The sequence below is a fragment of the Apteryx rowi genome, unplaced genomic scaffold (genome assembly GCF_003343035.1).
Source record: "Apteryx rowi isolate R43461 unplaced genomic scaffold, aptRow1 scaffold_20, whole genome shotgun sequence".
Lineage (NCBI taxonomy): Eukaryota > Metazoa > Chordata > Aves > Apterygiformes > Apterygidae > Apteryx > Apteryx rowi.
Window position 1 is genome coordinate 2,427,435 of NW_020448308.1, and position 18,539 is coordinate 2,445,973.

At 42.0% G+C, this 18,539-nt stretch overlaps 1 protein-coding gene across 2 annotated transcripts; it reads left to right on the top strand.

Annotated features, from left to right (window-relative positions):
• Positions 1-6: 6 nt before the first annotated feature.
• On the top strand, positions 7-12,175 carry EIF4H (eukaryotic translation initiation factor 4H). Of its 2 annotated transcripts, XM_026063669.1 has the most exons (7): positions 7-100; positions 5,867-6,048; positions 7,046-7,110; positions 7,217-7,316; positions 7,963-8,028; positions 9,972-10,130; positions 10,257-12,175. In XM_026063669.1, the coding sequence occupies exons 1-7, from the start codon at positions 42-44 to the stop codon at positions 10,391-10,393; spliced, it is 768 nt and encodes a 255-aa protein (XP_025919454.1). In that variant the 5' UTR covers positions 7-41; the 3' UTR covers positions 10,394-12,175. The 2 variants fall into 2 exon arrangements, with proteins under 2 accessions (XP_025919454.1, XP_025919455.1); XM_026063670.1 differs by lacking the exon at positions 7,963-8,028.
• The last annotated feature ends 6,364 nt before the right edge of the window (positions 12,176-18,539 follow it).

The following is an 18,539-nucleotide window of genomic DNA, read 5'->3' on the forward strand; positions in this document are numbered from 1 at the left end:
CGGTCCTGTCACGCTCGCACGGGGAGGAGGCTGAGGTGGCGATGGCGGATTTTGATCCTTACGACGATCGGGCCTACAGCAGCTTCGGCGGCGGCGGGGGGGGGGGGGGGAGGAGGGAGCGGCGCTCGGCTCCCCCCGGCCGGGCGAGGAGGGGGCGCGGCCGGGCCGGGCCTAGCCTGCCCCTTCCTCTGGGGAGATGGCGGGCGGGCACGGCGGGGGGGCGCCGCCGCTGGGAGCCGCCCGCGCCCGGCTCCCCCCGCCGTCTTCCCTTCACTTCCCCTCCGCGGGAGATGGGGTGAGCCCGGCAGGGCGCGTTTCCCTGTGGCCTTGGAGGCCCCGCTTTGTGAGGCGAGGAGGCGGCCGCGGTGTCCTGGGAAGCGGTAGGGCCGCCTCGCTCCGGGGACCGAGTGCCGCAAGGTTTAGGGCCTGGCGGCTCGGGAGCGCCGGGAAGGGGCGGGAGGATGAGGGTGTCGCTGTGTTCCCGCCGGCCAAGAGGCGCACGGAGGGGGGATTTAGGGAGGTGCTGGGACGGAGCCAAGGTGGGCAGAGCCGTGAGGAGCCCCTGCAGGACAGACCGGGAGAGGGGAGGAGGCAGCTTCCCGCGAAGGGCGGCGGGGCGGCGAGAGGCCTCGTTTCTGGTGGGCCGAGCTCGGCACGGCGAGGTGCCCGGCGGCGGGGGGAACTGCTGCGGCCCCGGGCAGGCCGCATTGTGATGCCTGCGGCGGGGAGGAAATGGGAGGGCTCTGCGGCACCTCCGGGCAGGGAGGGCTGTGAGCTGCGCTCCTGTGTTCTCCGGGGCACCGGGTGCTGCCTCCAAAGCACTGCTTCTTTGAAGTGGGGTCCGGATCATCTCTGCTACTTAGCTGGAGAGTGCATATATGGGGGGGGGGGGGACACGAAGGGGTTGAGGCTGCAGAAAAACCCTTTGGGAGGGCCTGCCAGACCCACCTTTGGGAATGTCTGGAACTGAGCTGTTAAGAGCTCTGCTCCCTCTGAACTTGTCTTACTTACAATCTCTTTTCTAAGAGTTATGAAAACAATAACTAGCAATGATCAAATTTGCTTGAAATCAGGTTAGGAAGATGCAAGTAGCAGTTGAGTTTTCTGAAGGTTGGTGCTGTACAAGTGTCTGTCTACAGTAAAATAAAACAGTAGTCATACGACTGTTGATTAAACTATTTTTCCAAACAAATTTTAACAAGTATGCTGCTTTACAATCTAATCCTCCAAGATACATTTCTGGATCAACAGAGTTCTTGTCCTTTCCTGTAGTTAGAGGAATACATTAGTTTCGTTTTTGAGACTGTCTAGGCAACAGAGAGGAGCAATAACTGTGATCGTAACAGGAATGGGTTTTCTCATATTTAGAAACACTGACAAGTTTTGTAAATTTAATTCTTTTTTTATTATTTTTTTAATGCTTAAACACCCTTTGTGTAGAGATCCCAGAATAAACAGACAATGTAGCCATTTATAATTCTGGTATTTCTTATATTCTGTAATGACCTTGAAACCAGTCTAAAGTGGCACTTGTGTAATAAATCTGGATGCTACTGTACAGTCTACACTAGACAACGTAGGCGTGTTCTATGGAACTTATAAACTTATAAGTTATAACTTACAAAATTAAAGTCAAAATGTTACTTTTATATTTAGATTTCTTTAATAGAGTGCTTAGTCTTGCCTGAGAGCAAGTTTTGGATACTTGTTTTGGTGAACTAAAGGTGTCCTGCTGATTAGTAAATGCTTCTGCAGATGAGGAAGAGTACACACTGAATTAGCTGTGGTTTTAAGCTTTAGATGCTACTAATATTAAAATAGGATGCAACTTCTACTTGCATCTAATTTGTTGCTCTTGCTAGTCACTAGCAACAAATTCATGATGTCAGATCTTAACAGGTCACTGTGCTTTGTACAAAGTCTCATAATGTGCGTAGTTTAATGAAAACATGACTTGTGTTCTTGAAGGTTCTGATTAAAGGACCCTTTCTCAACTTAAAATGACTTCTACCCATTTTTAGGCTGTGTAGAACTGTTGGAATAGTGTAAACACAGTTGAGACCTAACGGTTTATTTTGCATTTGAAATAACAATTGACCTGTACGGAGAGTTAACATAAGGTTTAAGTGAGAGGCACAGAAAACTGATTAATTCCTAGCAAGCTCTAATAAATCTAAAACATCTCTTACGCTTTTCAAAATTATTGTGGAAGAAACAACAGAATATAGCTGTGGCCTGGTGATACTGGAAATTTGCTGCCTCTGAGATGTCCAGTAATGCGTTAATAGTATCATGCTTCTGTTCTTCATGATACGCAAAAGCCACTTTACTCCAGATGGAAGCTGTGCTGCTAACATTAGTAACAAAGGCTTAATATAAAAGATGCTGGTGTTTTGAAGTCCAAAATTTGACACCAAAATCAGTATGTAAGAATACTGTGGCCTTGCTGAGGCTTTCTGAACATCTGTAGATCTTCTCAGAGTTGAAGGCAATCATGAGCATTTGTCAACCCTGATTTGTTGGCAGGCTGTTTATTTAGGTGTGGTTTTAAGCACTGGGCTTAACAATGCTGGCCGCTTACTCCAAGGTTGAACGTCATCTGCTGAAGTGTTGTACAAGTAAGTGAAAATGGAGAGCCAGTCTATATTTTGGCATGTTAGATCTTGCATCTTACCCATTTAGTGTTAATAAACGTCTCCTAATTTTGTAGGCTCAGGTAAGCTTTTCTTGAGAAGACTTGTGATGCTCTTGTACAGATGTACTGGATTGCCTGAATAAACTAGGTGCATATTTAGAGCTATGGTCTGGAGCTCTTGACAGATCTTGCATCCTGCTGAGCTTCATGGCATTCATAGTAAAATACTAACATTGAAACCTGATTAGGTTGTTGTCTGTGTAATACATGTAGATAAATACTGAACTATTGTTTTGGTCCTTAGTTGAAAGGCTTTTAAACTCAAATAGTAGCTTTCCAAACGATGCTTTGTTTTGAGCCTTTGCCAGATTTTGGTTTCTGGAGAGAATAATCTAAACTTTCTAAAACAGTAGCTTCAAAATGATAATTTGATTGTTACTCCTTCCCCACTAGAGGTGCTTGCTTCTGCCTTTGCTAGAAGCAAGCTTTCTTATTTTGCTCTCCTCTTCAGTTTTCTGAAAAAGAAATCAGTGTTCTGTTTCTTAAGGCTCCCATGTTAAGATGACATAATTATTACCTCCTAATTGTTTGAGTGAAAATTATACTGAGTGGAGATATCAAATACTCATTTAACATTTTGGTGTTGACCTGGTTCACTTGGTTCAGAAATGTTCTTAACTATAGTTGACTTTTGTCCTCTTGTTATAAGTCAGTGTTGTCTGTCCATCTCATTATTTGGTTATTGAAATTAGAAGTCAGTCTTATTTTTGGGCTCATTTTTTGTGTTTAAAGAAGTGTAGGGAAGCATAGAAACATTTTCTTAAATACTGCAGCTATACCTATATTCTATGGGAAATTTAGTTTGGAACCTAGGTAAGGATGCTATAGCTTCATCTGCTATACAGATGAAGACCAAAATACCTCATATATACATTTGATAATTGATGTCTTAGTGCATCAAATTAAAACAGACTAATTTTTTTCCTGACTTAGTATCAATAGGAATTGCATATTAGGGCATCGATTTCTGACACCCCCCCCCCCCCAATGAAATCCTTGTATGCTACAGTAGAAACAAAGTTTATTAGCAGAACAAAATTAAATTGCTTTAGGGATTGTTGATTGTGAACTTGAGGGTGTGGTTTCAGAAGCAGTTTGAATTGATCCAAGTTGAGGTTGCTGTTGAAAGCTGTAGTTCCCGCCCTGGCTTTCATCCCTCTTCTCCTATGTTGGCACAAGTCACCTCATTGATCTGGCTGAGAATTCATCTTTAGGGTGAGTTTTCAGATGAATCAGCTCACTGACATGACTGGCAGGCCAAAGAACATGGCAAGAACACACAGAAGGAGAGAACATTCCTTTTAAGCTCTGCCTAAGTGATTCTGATGTTCCCGATAGAATAAAAAAGTTATTTTGGCTGTAAATTAAATGTATGGTATTTTAATAGTTGTTTATAAACCTGCAGATGAGAATTAGGAGTGAAGTCATGATTTTACATGCTACAGAGCTCTTTAGAAGGATAGCTCTGCTTTCTTGGAATTACTTCTTAACTTTAGTCATAAGACTGCTTTAAATTTTAATTTTGCTATACATATACAAGCACCTGAATGATGGCAACTTTTGTTCTTGAGTATGTTTCTGATGCTGGATTACTTGTGAATGAGACAAAGGTAACTAAATAATATAGTTAAAAATGCAAAAATATGAAATTAAGTGGATACTAATATTAAAAATGCTATGTAGGTTGTGATGCAAGTATATGTAGCAGCATGCTCTTTTGGTGTCAAATGACTCTTGGAAGGAGCCGCTACCATGAATAGGCATAAATGACAGGCTTATCTAGAAAGTGTTAACAGAAATTTTGAATAAGCTTTCTTATCTGATTCATTAGCAATAATAGAATACTTCTTCTGAGATGCAAAACAAAGATGGACAACAATTACATTGCTTGCAGTATGCACGCAGGCAGCCAGAATAAAATAAGACAATAAAATTATTGGATAGGCCTTTGGCAGACTGAACTTAAAGAAATCTAATTAGTGCATGTCACAGTAGCTAATCCTGGTTTGGTACACCTTGTGTTCCACTGTGCTCTTAAATGTGCAGCGAGCCTCTGGGGAAGTGTGCAGACATGAACAAAACCCAGTAAAAGTAAGGTATTAAAGAAGAGAACATGAGCAAAGTAGTACACAAAGCATCTCTGAAAAAGTCAAACGTTACTCAGGCAGCGGAAAGGCTATTGGGACCAGTGGCAATGGCGTCTTCTAGTCTAGAAGTCCTGCAAAGCTGTTACAACTTAAGGTTGCCTTGTGCCCATGATAAAAATCTTATGTTTTTTTTTTCTTTTTGTAAAGGTGATCAAAGTTAGCTAGCTTTAAAAACTTAGGCTCTACAGGAAATGAATGTTCCTGTGGATGTGTTACATTAATACAGTAAAGAACTTGGTTGGTACAGCCTAGTTTCTCAGCAAACCAATGCTGATAGCCTTAACTGAGACTAGAGAAAAGGTAGGAAAGGGCAACCTAATTTTCCTCAATTTGTAACTCAGCTTCCAAGTATCACTTCAATTCTTGGTTGCTCTGCTTTAGAGTTTCTTGTTCAACTAAGCTTTTTACTGTGTGTTCAGTTACAGCATTCCAGCCCAGGTACCCTTTAGGTATCTGACAGTTGGTTCTGGCAATAACTTTTAAGAGCTAGAAGATGCTTCTGTTAAGCTAAACACTGCTGAAATAATTTAGATGGTTGTGGAGTATCTGTTGATAATATACTATTTGGTTGAAAGCATTGTGTCCAGTTTAATTTCAGAATAAGATGAAGAGGCTGTGCCATGCAGATATTTCTTTACTGCTGTGAATTATTCTTATGTTTCAGTCTGGAATGTATTCTTTTTTGGAAGGAATGGATGGGGACAGTGCAGATAACTTTATGTTGCAGTCTTTTCAATGGATTATGATAAGAGAAAGTTTGTTCATCATTTCATTACTGAGTTCTCCTGTAATGTACTTAAAGATACTGTTCATTTGTTTACCCCCTGAAGTACTGATCAGATAATACTAAAAAGGAGTTGGCCAGTGCTGGGGGTGGCAGGTGCAGGCAAAAGGATGGAAAAACTAACTATAGTTGTGGAAAACTCCACTTCCAAAGTCAAACAGCATCTAAACCGTGCTATATTCTACATTACTAGTTATATTGGGAATCAAGTGCCAGAGACTAACTGTGCTTTTTCAACAGGTCTCGTGGTGGTGGCCTTGGTTCCCGCAAACAGAAAGAGCTGCCGACAGAACCCCCTTTCACAGCATATGTGGGAAATCTACCCTTCAACACTGTTCAAGGAGACATAGATGCTATCTTCAAGGATCTCAGTGTAAGGAGTGTACGACTAGTCAGAGACAAGGAAACAGACAAGTTTAAAGGTGAGCATTCAGAGCTGCTGTAGATGGCTAAATACAGAGAAACTGATGTACTTCAAAAATTGCTTTAATGGTGAATTTCAGTTTTTGCTCTAAAGCCCAGTTAGCTTGTCAGTGTGGGTTTGTTCTTGTTGACTTGCGCAGGTTTGTCTCTCACTAACAAACATTTAATTTGAGTGAGATTCGCTGTTACCTCCATCGTCTTAAGATACAAATTTACAAAGTGAGAAGAGTCAGTATTTGCCTTGCCATAAAGGGGTTTTCTCAAATCTTGTTTGTTTTGTATGGATTATAACAAACCTGAAGTGCTTGACCCACTTAATTTCCATGATATTAAAGTCTTGAGTACCCCCCCAGTCTCCTCTAGCTCACAAAACTCCCATTGATCCCCCTCTGTCTCTTGGTGGGTAGGGAAGAAAAGCAATTGGGCCATTCAGGCAATAGTATTACAAGAAGCAAATGTTTTAGGTGGCAGCCTTTTCTGTTGGGGCTGTGGCCATGGGAAGAGGACTATATTGTTTCTAAGCTATTTCTTTAAAGAAGAAAAGGCTTAACTCGGGTAACAGAGGGTCTCAGAAAAGAAATAGCAAATTCACTAAATGATGTGGTGATGCAAAATTAGGCTGCTGTTCAAGCAGGTGCTTCAGCTTCTTGTTAAAACAGGCTAGCAACCAGACATCAATGTCCAACTAAATAGCTGGTTAAAGGCATAGATCAAAGCTAATCTGTAATGAGAACTTATGGTAAAGGAAACTAATTGGAGTCTTAGCATTTGTGTAGTGTCCACTTGAAGAGCTATACTGCAGGATTTGTCCCAGCTGTTAATAGGCATAGGTAATACATTTGTCCTTAGTGATGTCTGGTTCCTGAGTGGTGTACATCTTGCACTTATCCTAACTCATGGCTGAAAGAAGGGAGACTTAGCAGATATGTAGGAAGAGAAACTTCTTATAAGTGTCTTTTCAACTGCTGGTGTTAACTTGTGAGGCTCTCCTTACAGGATTTTGTTACGTAGAGTTTGATGAGGTGGAGTCACTCAAGGAAGCTCTTACGTATGATGGTGCAGTAAGTATACTTCCAATTAATTTGTGAAACAAAGATGAGCACAAGTCTCAGACTCTTTGGACGCTTATCTGACAAATTTTGAAGAGATTCTCTTTCACTTTGACAGCTTTTGGGTGACCGATCACTCCGAGTGGACATAGCAGAAGGCAGAAAACAGGATAAAGGTGGCTTTGGCTTCAGAAAAGGTGGTGGGCCTGATGACAGAGGTGACTTTCTTTTTCCTAAATATTTTCTTTAAATGTTAGTTATCACTTCTGGTGCAACTAATGCTAAGACAAGGCATGCAAGTAAATCTCCCATGAAGAGTATATGGAAGTAGAAATTGTATATATTCCTTTCTAACCTAGTTGTTGCTGCTCCTGAGATGTCTGGAATAGATGCGCTTTGTGTCCAAAAGCTGAATACGTTGTCACTCCTAGCCCAGGAAGTGAGACCAATACCCCTAGTAATGTACAGTGTCTTGCAGAGGACAATCATAAGCCCAACAGTCTGATCTGCTACTATTTTACTGTTGTGTAAGAAAGTAAGCTAAGCAAATAGTTAACTTGGAATATCTCATGTTCCAGTGTAAAAACAGGCTTTGCCATAATCATAAAGCTTACTGGAACTAGGCTTGAGTGCAATTCTAAATGTCTCTAATGTATATTAAAGAAGCTTTTCTGACCACACATTCTTGGTTAACTTTAACTCACCTTTTGTTCCTATCCAGTGGAACTAGGTAAATACTGAAACTAAAGGATTTTCCAGCAGCATGACTTTGGCTATTAAAGGACTGAAACTTTGGTTTGGTATCCCCTTGATCAGTCTTTCCCACAGCTTCAGACCTGAACACAATTGTGGCTTTTTTCCTAGGAATGGGAGGAGGTTCCCGAGAATCCAGAGGAGGTGGATGGGATTCCAGAGATGACTTCAATTCTGGTATCAGTATTAACACTTATACAGATAGGCAGCCTAAAAAGCACAGAAATGTTCTCATTTTCGTGTCAGCTACATTTGTCCCCATTTGCTGCTTTGATCTACTGTATGCCAACTTTAGATATCCTACGATTGCAGTGGGATCCTTCCGGGGAAACTTCTGTTGCTTTATAACAGAAGAAAGTCTTGACTGTAGATTTTACGAAACAATCTTAAGTGGTAGAATAGCTTCTCAGATGTAGCTTATGTTGCCTAGATTTTAAGGACTACATTTCTCAGACATAAGACAAAGTATATTTCTGAATAGTAGCAGAAGCAGACAAATCATGGAACAAAACTGATACCAGTGCTGTATTCTTTTGAAGCAAAGGCTTTCACTGTCTTTAGAAGGAGATGTAAAATCCCTATATGTGCATCCATTAAATAATTGACTTCAAAGACATGTTAGGGTTCCAAAGCAATTTTAAATGCAAAATGCTCCTGAAAGCTCTAGGTCTGTTATGGCAGCAAACAACTGAGCTTGCTGAGTAAAAGGTAGTGTTGGAGCTGCCATGTTTGTTTTTTGGCTTCTGGTTATCAAAACAGTTTCCTAGTTATTAGACTCCAGGGTGACACTAATGCAGTTGCTTATGTCCTCTGAAATAATGGGTTTGGTCCATTTTCTGATGGGGAGATATTGGCAAGTGCTAACTTTGCAATGTCTGTCTCTGCATGAATGGAATGGATGAAGTACAAGGAGCAGATAAAGAAGCATACCATCTCCGTTAGCATGAAACTTGATGCATGGTGCTGGAGAAAGAAAGCTTGCTACAGTGCTACGCTTAACTTGCCTTCAAAGCTAAGCATTATGGTGTCTTAGCCTTGCACCTTTTTTGTCAACTTCTTTAAATACAAACACTTCAGCTAGTTAGATGCTGGATGAGTCACTTGTGCACCAAAAGTTTAGCATTTAAGTCTTATTTAGCTGATACAGAAGCTTTTCTTCTCAGGCTGTACTGCCTTGCTCTGGATCAGGTCTTTAAAGATTTGCCATTCTGGTATGGAAGGAAGGAACAGTTCTGAAACTCTGCCAAGTACTGAAGTGCAGGGGAAAATCTCAGATGGGAACAAAACAACTTTCTCTTTCAGGAAACTTCTGAAAATTTCCCTTTTGGTATCCTGCTAGTCTGAAATATCCTCCTCCTGTAGAATGCAGATGGCAGAGGGAGGTATGCTAAGATAGTCATGGGTACAGAGAATGGAACTCTGGTCAGCACCAGTTCTTGATGTTTTCCTCCCTTTTTGATACATACACTGAAGAAGTGCAGTCAAGCTCATATTTAGCCTGAATTGTTTTCTTAGCTTTCTCTAGTCTAGTAAATGTCTGCTTAGTGTAGTAAAACATCTGTGAGGATTCACTTTTTCAAAGGTCATTGACATCTAGTCATAGAATAACTGGGAAGCCCTGGGGTTGTGGTCTGTTTTTTAAAGGCTCTTATCTTTTTTAAAGACTGTACCTGTTTTACCTCTCCCTAGCTCTTTTCTCATTTGCTCTGCTCCTGTAAATTTTATGTTAAGGCTGTAGCCAGTGTGATCAAACTGCTTCTACTGTAGTCTGAATTCTCCTAATGGTGTTAACAATCTGAAGTTGAAGCTGAAGCTCATTTAACCTCATTTGGTGACCCACTCTCAAAGACTGTATGAAATAAACCTCTAGATGGATAAAGCAGGCTCTGAACTTTGGGATGGCATACTTGGTTTCAAATGGAATCTGTATGACTTCCAGAATATATTAGAGATCTGTGAAGCAATCTGTCTACAGACAAAGGCTTTTGGTAAAGTTTCATTGCAATATCTTGGACTGACAGCAATGACATGCAAGGTTTTCCAGTCACCCAGATTAAAAAAAATCTAGATTGGAAGCATTGCAAAATGTGTTCTTTAAATTCACCATCTTCCTTCTTCAGGATTCAAAGATGATGACTTCTTGGGAGGTCGGGGTAGAGGAACTCGTCCTGGAGACCGGCGACCACCTGGTGCCTCAATGGGAACTGGTGGCACCGGTCGCTTCAGAGATGGGCCTCCCCTTCGTGGATCTTCCATGGACTTCAGAGAGCCAACAGAAGGTAAACCAGAAAGTCTTCTGTAATTCAGCCTGCCTTCCTTTAGGAAGGAAACTCCTGCTTTCTTCCTTAGGTTAAAGTGACCATCTGTGATAGACAAATCTTAACCTTGATGTTTTTTTCTTTCAGAGGAAAGAGCACAGCGGCCCCGACTTCAGCTCAAACCTCGAACAGTTGCTACTCCCCTCAATCAAGTAGCCAACCCCAACTCTGCTATCTTTGGTGGAGCCAAGCCCCGAGAGGAAGTAGTAAAAGAACACGACTGAGCTTGGGGTTGAGAGGGAATGGGGAGGCGGGAGAAAAAGCAAGACAGTACAGAGTGACTAGCTCTGCTGGAATGTCAACCCTGCAGTTTACCATTCCTGCCATCAGGCATTTGTCCTCTTTGAAACCGAAAACACAGAGCTTGTGAATGCATGTCAGCTGTTAACAAGTGGTTTTTAGTACGTTCTTGGCTTTGCTGTATCTAGTGCCTGCTTTGTGCTGAGTTTCCCTCTTCTGTTTCCTTCCAAGCAGCACAATTGCCAGCAGATAAGGCCGTGTAGCTGCTTCCACCAGTGTGGAGGTCTCTGGACAAGGGTGCTGCTTCACTTCCTCCTTTCTGGGTTTGTTTTACTTTAGAAGCACAGGTTAGACTTAGTTATTACCCTGTATTGTTTCCTTTTACTTCCTCAGTGCTCCTCTTCTGACCTGCATGTCTTGTTCTGTATTGCTGTGGCTCTGAAGAGGAAAGCTGGAGAGTCCAGACAAGTTGAACAGAGTAATTTACAGTTCTAACCATGCAATGAGATACCATTTATGACAATTGATGATAGAATTACTGTATACAGCAGAGTTCTTTATAAAACTAAGGGGGATAACTGCCCTTTCACACAGGTCACACTGAAATACCAACTTAATAGATGCAAATAAAACTAGCTGAGAAGAAGCCTGGTGAATAGGTGGAGTCTCTATGGATAAAGCCTCTGCCAGTAGACTTGCTGCTGGCTGGCTATTGACTTCAAAATGGTATAATACTATGCTTCTGAGCTCAAGGTTAGTGCTGCAAAAATGTGCCTGTTTGAGCACAACTCCTCACTGGCTCTTCCTACTTACATTTCTTTGGGTTTTACATGTTTGGTAAATTTTTAAATGAAGTTTCTACAAATAAAATTGACTTTTTTATTTTTGTTTAAGGAGTGTATACTTTACCATGCAGTATGTAATTGCCATTATCTTCTGTATTTCTTTACCCAGTGCTGTACAGTTTTAAGACCTCTGCTTTCAGAATACCTTGAAAATGGGCGGATAAGAATTCATTATGCTTTAGATTCTGCTCGTGTAGAAGTCTGGGTAAAAAGCATCTCTATTTGCCACATCTCTCTGAACTTGAAATGTTTCTTGCCAGTGTTCCTGGGAGTGTATGTGTGGGAGGAGGGAGGTGAGGGGAGGGGGAGGCTGGAGCAAAGGGAGAGAGAGTATTCATGTTTAAAAACAAAACCTGGATCTATAACACTGTAGATATGTCTGCATGAGAAGAACTCTTGGGCCCCTAATGCTAGCGCTGACAGCTTTCAGATAAAGCAGCCAACACACCAGAGTACTTGCAAGAGGAGTTTGGGAGCATGGCTGCTTCGCTACAAGCCTCACTGCTAGTAGTGAATTTCTTCCTTAGTTACCTTTGTCACATCAGAGTCCCAGCAATTTACAGAACTACTCTTTCCTTCCTTCTGCCTGTCACTTAATCTGCTTCTGAGATAAGAACCATTTGTCTAACACTAATACTTAATTTAAGACAGACATGCATTTGTGTGGTTGTATTCCAAACCAATGATTGACTTATTTACATCTTCAATGTGGAAAAGATTTTAAGAACAAAATTCCCATATAAAAACTCACCTCTAGTCAAGACAGTTGACTTTTAAATGTTTAAAAAAAAAAAAGAAAAAAGAAAAAGGAAAAAAAGAATTCCAAACACTTAACATTCTGCTTCATAACAAAATAAATTTATGGATATGGTATTTTGTGAATGATCTTTTAAATAAAAGAAAACATTAAGTAATATTTAACATTGGTCTTTATTTGAGTCTGCTATAGCTTGTTTTTTCTCCAGTTCTCCAACACTGAGTTAATTTGGAAATTTGGTTCCCTAAATCTTATAGGCCAACTGTAACAGCCCCACTTATACACATAAGGGCGGTGTGGGGGGTGGAAGAAAGCAGGAGGAATCTAATTTGGACAAGTGCTGGGAATGTGCAGGTGACAGAAAACTTGGGCAAATCTGGAAGTAAGCCCAAGTTCTTTGTCCTGTGGCTTCTGTATAACCTCAGTTATATTGCAAAGGCAATTGCTAGGCAAAGTTTGGAAGTTTGGTGTAAAGTTTGCAGTTTGTATAGCTCTTGGTACCATTTCTTTTCCAGAAGCTGGGTTCTGTTAACCTCAACAAACTCCCCTGCCTGGTAAAGGACAAAACTGCGTGACCTCCCAGTTTGAGTAGTGAACAGTTTAATGTAGTGTCCTTATGTGCTATGACAAAAAGTGTAAAGATCAGTTTGCTGCTACTTTTCCCAGTTTCTCCCAAGCTTTTGGCAGAGTTTTTTCTCACTAGACATAACTGTTAATGAGACTGTTGCCTTTTTCTCTTTGGAGTAGTGCGTGCTGCAGGGTAAGTTAAAAGAGGGAGAGATGTTTTTCTTGAGGAAACAAGCTCTTGACCTTCCTGCTGGACTTGATGCTTTCCATTGCAGGAAAGGATGGAAAGCGTGCCTGCCTTCCAGCTATTCAGTCCCACTGCTATCTTTAAACTTGCTCTTAGGACAGCTTGAGCAAAGAATCCAGATCCTGCTCTGGAGCATCATGCTGAGGCACCTTGTGTGCTAGCACCTGACTATCCTGTATGAATAGTTACTTGAGGTGTAAGGGTAGGGCTAGCTGGCTGGAGACAGAAGGTCCTTCAACTGCCCCTGCAAGACTTGCTCATAGCTGGTCTTTCAAACCTCGTAATGGTGGAAGCATTGCTCTGTTTCGTTGCTCGGCATGGAGAAAAGCAACGCTGGTTTGTGAGATGGTAGAGGTAGAAAATGGCTCATCTTGTTCCAGTAAATAGTCTTCTGTACCTATTAATCCTTTTTGGTCAATGATTTCCCAGTAGTGAAAAGGACTTAATGCTGATACTGTTTAATATCTGTTTTGAAGAGTGTTCCTTGGATGCAAGCATTAACGAGTTGCCTGGTTTCTTTGCAGTATCCTGCCTTACGCTTCTATGGTTTAGGGTCAGACTCCTCCATTCCTTTTTCCCTTCCCTCTTCAAAACTTTTTTAACTAATCACCATTCTCAAACTAAACTATTCCAGCACAGAAATATATCAAACTAGCTCTTGTCAACAGCTGACAAAACTATTTTCTTTTGAACATGGCATTTACATTTTATAGGAAGAAGCAGGATTTGCCCCCTCCCACCAGCAAAATGTGGTTAATGCTTAGACTGTGATATAATTTACATGCGGCTTTAAGCTAAACATAGCACGGCAAAGCTGAGTCCAAGAAGGTTACCAGCAGTGGCAACAAACAGATAATTCACTTTCTGGCTGTTCATATTCTCGCAGTTAATTTTGGTGGTTGTGCAGAACTTTCTTGAAGCTTGAACTTAAAAGTCAGGAATGTGGCAGACTGGTTTTGGAACTGAAATTGAATTAAGGCATAACACTGCTTTGCTACCACAGAAAGTGCTTTATCCTGTTTCTCCAGGTGGGTTGCAGTTGGTGAAGGTGGCTGGTATGGCAGCTCTGGAAGAGCTGAGGGAGAAACTGCAGGAATAAGTAGCATCTAACATGCTGCTGAACTGCACTCTCAACCACAGAAAAATAAAAAAGCAGCCCCCAAACCCAGGAGTGGTCCCGGGAGAGCTAATCGCAGCAGTCTGGTGCTGGCCCTGCGTGTGGTTGCCAGCTCATTGAGATGTGAGGTCTGGTCCAGCGTCCACGCGGGCTCTTTATGCTTGTGGTCATGAATGCTGTTCTGATGGCTGAAGAAACAAGTGGAAGAGTTCAAATGTTCAAATGATGGACTGGTGATTGAATCAAGTGAAAGTTAAGCCCTCAAGGGTGACTTACTTGCCTTTCTAAAGTAGCAATAAGTTGTTAGCCTGTTACCAAGACACACTGATACACTGGGACTACTAATGAGTTTCCAGTGTTGACCATGTATTTCGGAATTTCTGCTAGATGTACCAGAGCTGGTTGTGATAGAGAGGTCTTGACCAAGACTGCCTTTCCCAGTGCAATTTTGGATGATGCTGGTATTTTTTCAATCTTTGTGTTAATATTATTATCGTTTCAATCCTGACTTTAGCACAGAGTATAGTAGGATCATATTTGCTACCTGTAGTATTAGCTGCTGATTTGTCTTCAGAAAAGATGGTAAATTGTTGAGTATTTTGGAACAAATCTTGTGATATTGCAACTCTGCCCTTTTTGTAGGAAAAATGTAATAATAAAGCGGGCAGAATTCTGCAATGCATGAGTGACCCCTTCATCACAGCAGTCAAGGGTAGTAGCTCTCAGAGCAGCCCTTGTCCTGCAGGCTGCTTTGACCAAAGCTATTTGGAGTAACTTTTTTCCCAGGGATCTCATTGTTCATCTGGAGCATGTCCTTGGACAAACGCTGCGTGTGTCAAGTTTGCTCCAAGCAGTACGGTTTAAAGCCAGACACAGGTCACTGGTTTTCTAAACTGACCTCATTCCTTCTCACTGTGTGGAAATAACTCTTGTGATTATTCAAGCTGGCTTTCAGCAAGAACCCAGACAATGAGCAGTTACCTGCAGGCTGCTTTACATCTGTGTTGAAGTTTGTGTTTTATATTCTGGTGGTATTTTACTGTATTTTACTACCACGTGAGAGCAAAGGCTCTGAAGGAATGAGGGTGTTAGCATTTATCCTGACATACTCCAGTGCAGAATCAGTTACTTTTGCAGTTCTCAAGGGCATTTCTTTGGACTTGATTCTTGAGATGCAATTTCTGGGTGTTGCTTGTCTAAAATTTTCAGAAAGGGGAGTTGCTGAGGCTGAAGAGGAATTTGATTTCCAGCTGAGATAGGAATTTTCTAATCTGGTAGCTGAATCCTTCCTCTTAAATGCCACTTTACCCATTACAGGGTTTTAAGGAATCAAATATACATAAAGTTGCAGCGGTTTTCTGTAGCATGGACCATCTTTTACTAGGTGCATAAATTTTACCTACATATTCTGCAATCTATTCTGCTCTTTGTGATACCACTCACTATAGTAATATTAAACCGAACTTACTAGAGGAATTTAAAGTGATGTAATCATTCGTTGACTCTGCTTTCTGAAACGATTTGATCTTTTAATGCCAGACACTTGACTCTGAAGCCTGATGCACATTAGTAATAGCAATAGCCTGATGCCTTTGTATGCTCTAGACTAACTGGAGAAATGTGCTACCAAAGCTATACATGCATGGCTTGGACCTTCCCGGCTCACTGAGGTTTGTGAGGGAGTATTGCTTTTTCCCCCCTGCATCTGTTGACTTGAACAGGAAGCCTAGAGGGGCATAAGAAATGGGAGAGCAGGTTCGGGTCGCCCATACGATGTCACGGTACGCATACGGTGTCACGGTTATTAGGTCTGACATCGTGTTCCTCCTCCTGCTGTAGCTATTTGGGTGACTAAAGCATTTTATGGTTTCCTTTTACATAGCTGAAACGACTCTGTTACATAACCTTGCTTGCTCAACAGCAAGTTAATTTTAACATTGGCTTTCCTCCCTTCTGTCCCCTTTGGAGCAAAGTGCGTCCACGGGCTTTAAGGATCTGCAGCACCGTTACAGAAACAATCTGCTTACCTGTAAACTCACAAGTTCTCGCATAAAGCTGTAGAGTGTCCCAGGGTTGCTGTTTTGGATACGTGAGCTCTGGGAATGCTGCCTGTAGTTGTGCCAACTTCTTTCCTCCGAGTAGGTTTCAGCCAGGTTAGTGCGCAGCACGTAGGGATTCGCTTCCTACTAAGAGGTTGTTTTGTTCACGCCACCGCGCTCCCAAGATCTGCCTCTTTATTTGAAATAAACCAAAAATCACTAAGTACCTCTATAAACCCCTGCAAAATCTGTACTGTAATGAATCTGTATAATTTGTACTGCTGTATAAAAATCAAATAAAAGCCTTCAAGCCTTCTAGTTTTCTTGTGTTCAAATTTAAGAATTATTTTGCCTGCAAGGATGAACTAGGAAGGATAAGAATGGGAAGAGGCATTATAGCAACATGGGGAGGTACAGGATTAGTCTTTGTAAATCTTATTTGGCCAATTTTTTGCAAAGCGCATAGAAATATTAGCCGTGAGCTTTCTTTCCACTGGGTGGTAGCATAATGTATCTTCAGCTGTAACGCAGTGGCTTTCACTTTCACCACGATAAGACGAGATTTGCAGCAGGGCGTGCAGCTGGGGCAGGGAGGGAGGTGGCGCTTCCTCTTCTGCTGGGGAAACGTTCGTGCAGCTCTACCTAAGAGGAAAGCTGTTGCTTGTCCTTTACGGAAATATGGCGTGCACTACTTAAGTTTGTCAAAAAATTTCTTCTAAGGCAAAGCTTTTCATTAAAGCTTTCATGGGTATTTGGCAAAACTCAAGTAGCTAGTAGCTGGGATGAGACACATGGTTATTCTAGTCCCAAAGTTTACTCCAGCAATGCTGGTCTCCCGCAAAGCAGGCGATGCTTCACTCACCCAGTTTGTCAGCTCTGGGAGAAAGAGCCCATGGGAGCTCGGAAACCTTTCCTCAAAGCTTCCCACAGGGGGTGTTTTGCTGTGGATTGGTCAGATTTTGATGATTCATTGTTTTCTAATCATTGTTTCACTGAGAATGTGTGATCAGCGTTAGTTATAACATCTGGTTTAAGGGAATGCAGCTGGTCTTTGATCAGACCCCACCTTTATCTAAAAGGATGTAATGTGGCCCCAAAGGGCCTTTGAGCCTGGTGCTCTCACTCACAGTGGGTAAACTGGGGGGGGGGGAGAAGCTGACTTTCCCCAGCCTGTCTGGGCCTTGGGAGATCTTTCTATGTTTGGTTAACTAGGCATCATGGGGGGGGAGAAAGTCCAGTTAACTGGTAAAACTGGCTAAAGGAACAAGTGTTCTGCCTTTGCTGAGTAGGAAAGGCTGAAATGGATAAGCTTTCAAAAAGGATGAAGAAAGATGGAATTGTGATGAGGTGTTTTATGTAACTTACTGCAGTAGGAAAATAAAAGCATGGTGCTTCAGTGTCTTTGACCTTTCATTGGACCACAAATGGTTTCTGGCAGTAAGCCTAGATGAAGCACAGGGATTACAGGAGAGGATAGACACAGTGTAGAGCCTGGCACGCAAGCTGAATGTGATGCCGAAGGGTTGCTGCCTGCACTGCAACCAGGGAGAAGGTCTGCTCTTGCCTCGCAAAAAGCAGAGTTTTGGTTGTGTTGGTAACTGCTTGGAGTAGGGGCTATGTTCTGACCCTTGGGATGCTGAATAGGTAAATCAAGCCTTTCTTCTGAGAAATATAATGATGCTACAATATAATGATATAACGGTGTCTATACGACTGTCTGTATTACTGCAGTAATTACGTTCTGATCAAAGTTAAGCACCAAGGTGGTCAGTCTTTCAAAGGGACTGATGCCTTTGAGGGCATCGCTCTACCAGAGAGCTGCTGCGACGTCCTCCAGGTGAGCCCTGCTTTGTGTGGTCTGTAATCCTTGGTAACTGTTGGGCACGGTAACAGTTCTTACCTGTTCTCGAGAGCTGGGACCATCACACGTGTTGTGCTCCAGGAGCAATTAGGTGACTAACACAAGGTGCATTTGCTACAACCATTGCCAACGGTGGTAACTTCCATATCGAGGCAATGAGTCATCTATGGAGCTGTAAGACAAATCAGAGAAGCCGTATGCATGTAAATGGTACTTTTTTTACCATTGACTGTCCCTAATAAAATAATAGATTTTTTCTGAAACAAAAAAAGACAAACTGTAATCATCTCCAACGTGTTCAGAGCAACAGTTCTGCTCTAAACAACTTTTTTGCAAATCTTCTATCATCATTCTATCACCAGCTTAAGTTCAAATAGGTTAAAAAGAACTGCTAGAAAGCACCTAACAAAGTGCTTCATAGCTAAGACCTCTGCTAGATATGCCAGTACTCCAACAGCTGTATCGGCAGTCAGAAATGCATTTCAGGTTAGGTAGTATCCCTTCCAGAGAGACCAGCCATAAGCCATACAAGCACACTCAAAGCAGGGCCTTGCTCTTCCAGGCTCTGGTGTGGAATATATGTGCTGATTTCAAGATAGCCCTCCACACCTGGAAGTTGTGTGGGAACCAGTCTGGAAGGAGCATGAAAGCAATTATCTCTGATCCCCAGGTTAGAGTTGGAATAGGTAATGTTTAA

Bases quoted from the DNA above. Each gene is read 5' to 3' on its own strand.
- EIF4H (XM_026063669.1), top strand. From the start codon at position 42: ATGGCGGATTTTGATCCTTACGACGATCGGGCCTACAGCAGCTTCGGC. The intron at 101-5,866 runs GGGGGGGGGGAG...CTTTTTCAACAG, and splicing joins AGCTTCGGCGGCGGCGGGGG to GTCTCGTGGTGGTGGCCTTG. The intron at 6,049-7,045 runs GTGAGCATTCAG...CTCTCCTTACAG, and splicing joins GGAAACAGACAAGTTTAAAG to GATTTTGTTACGTAGAGTTT.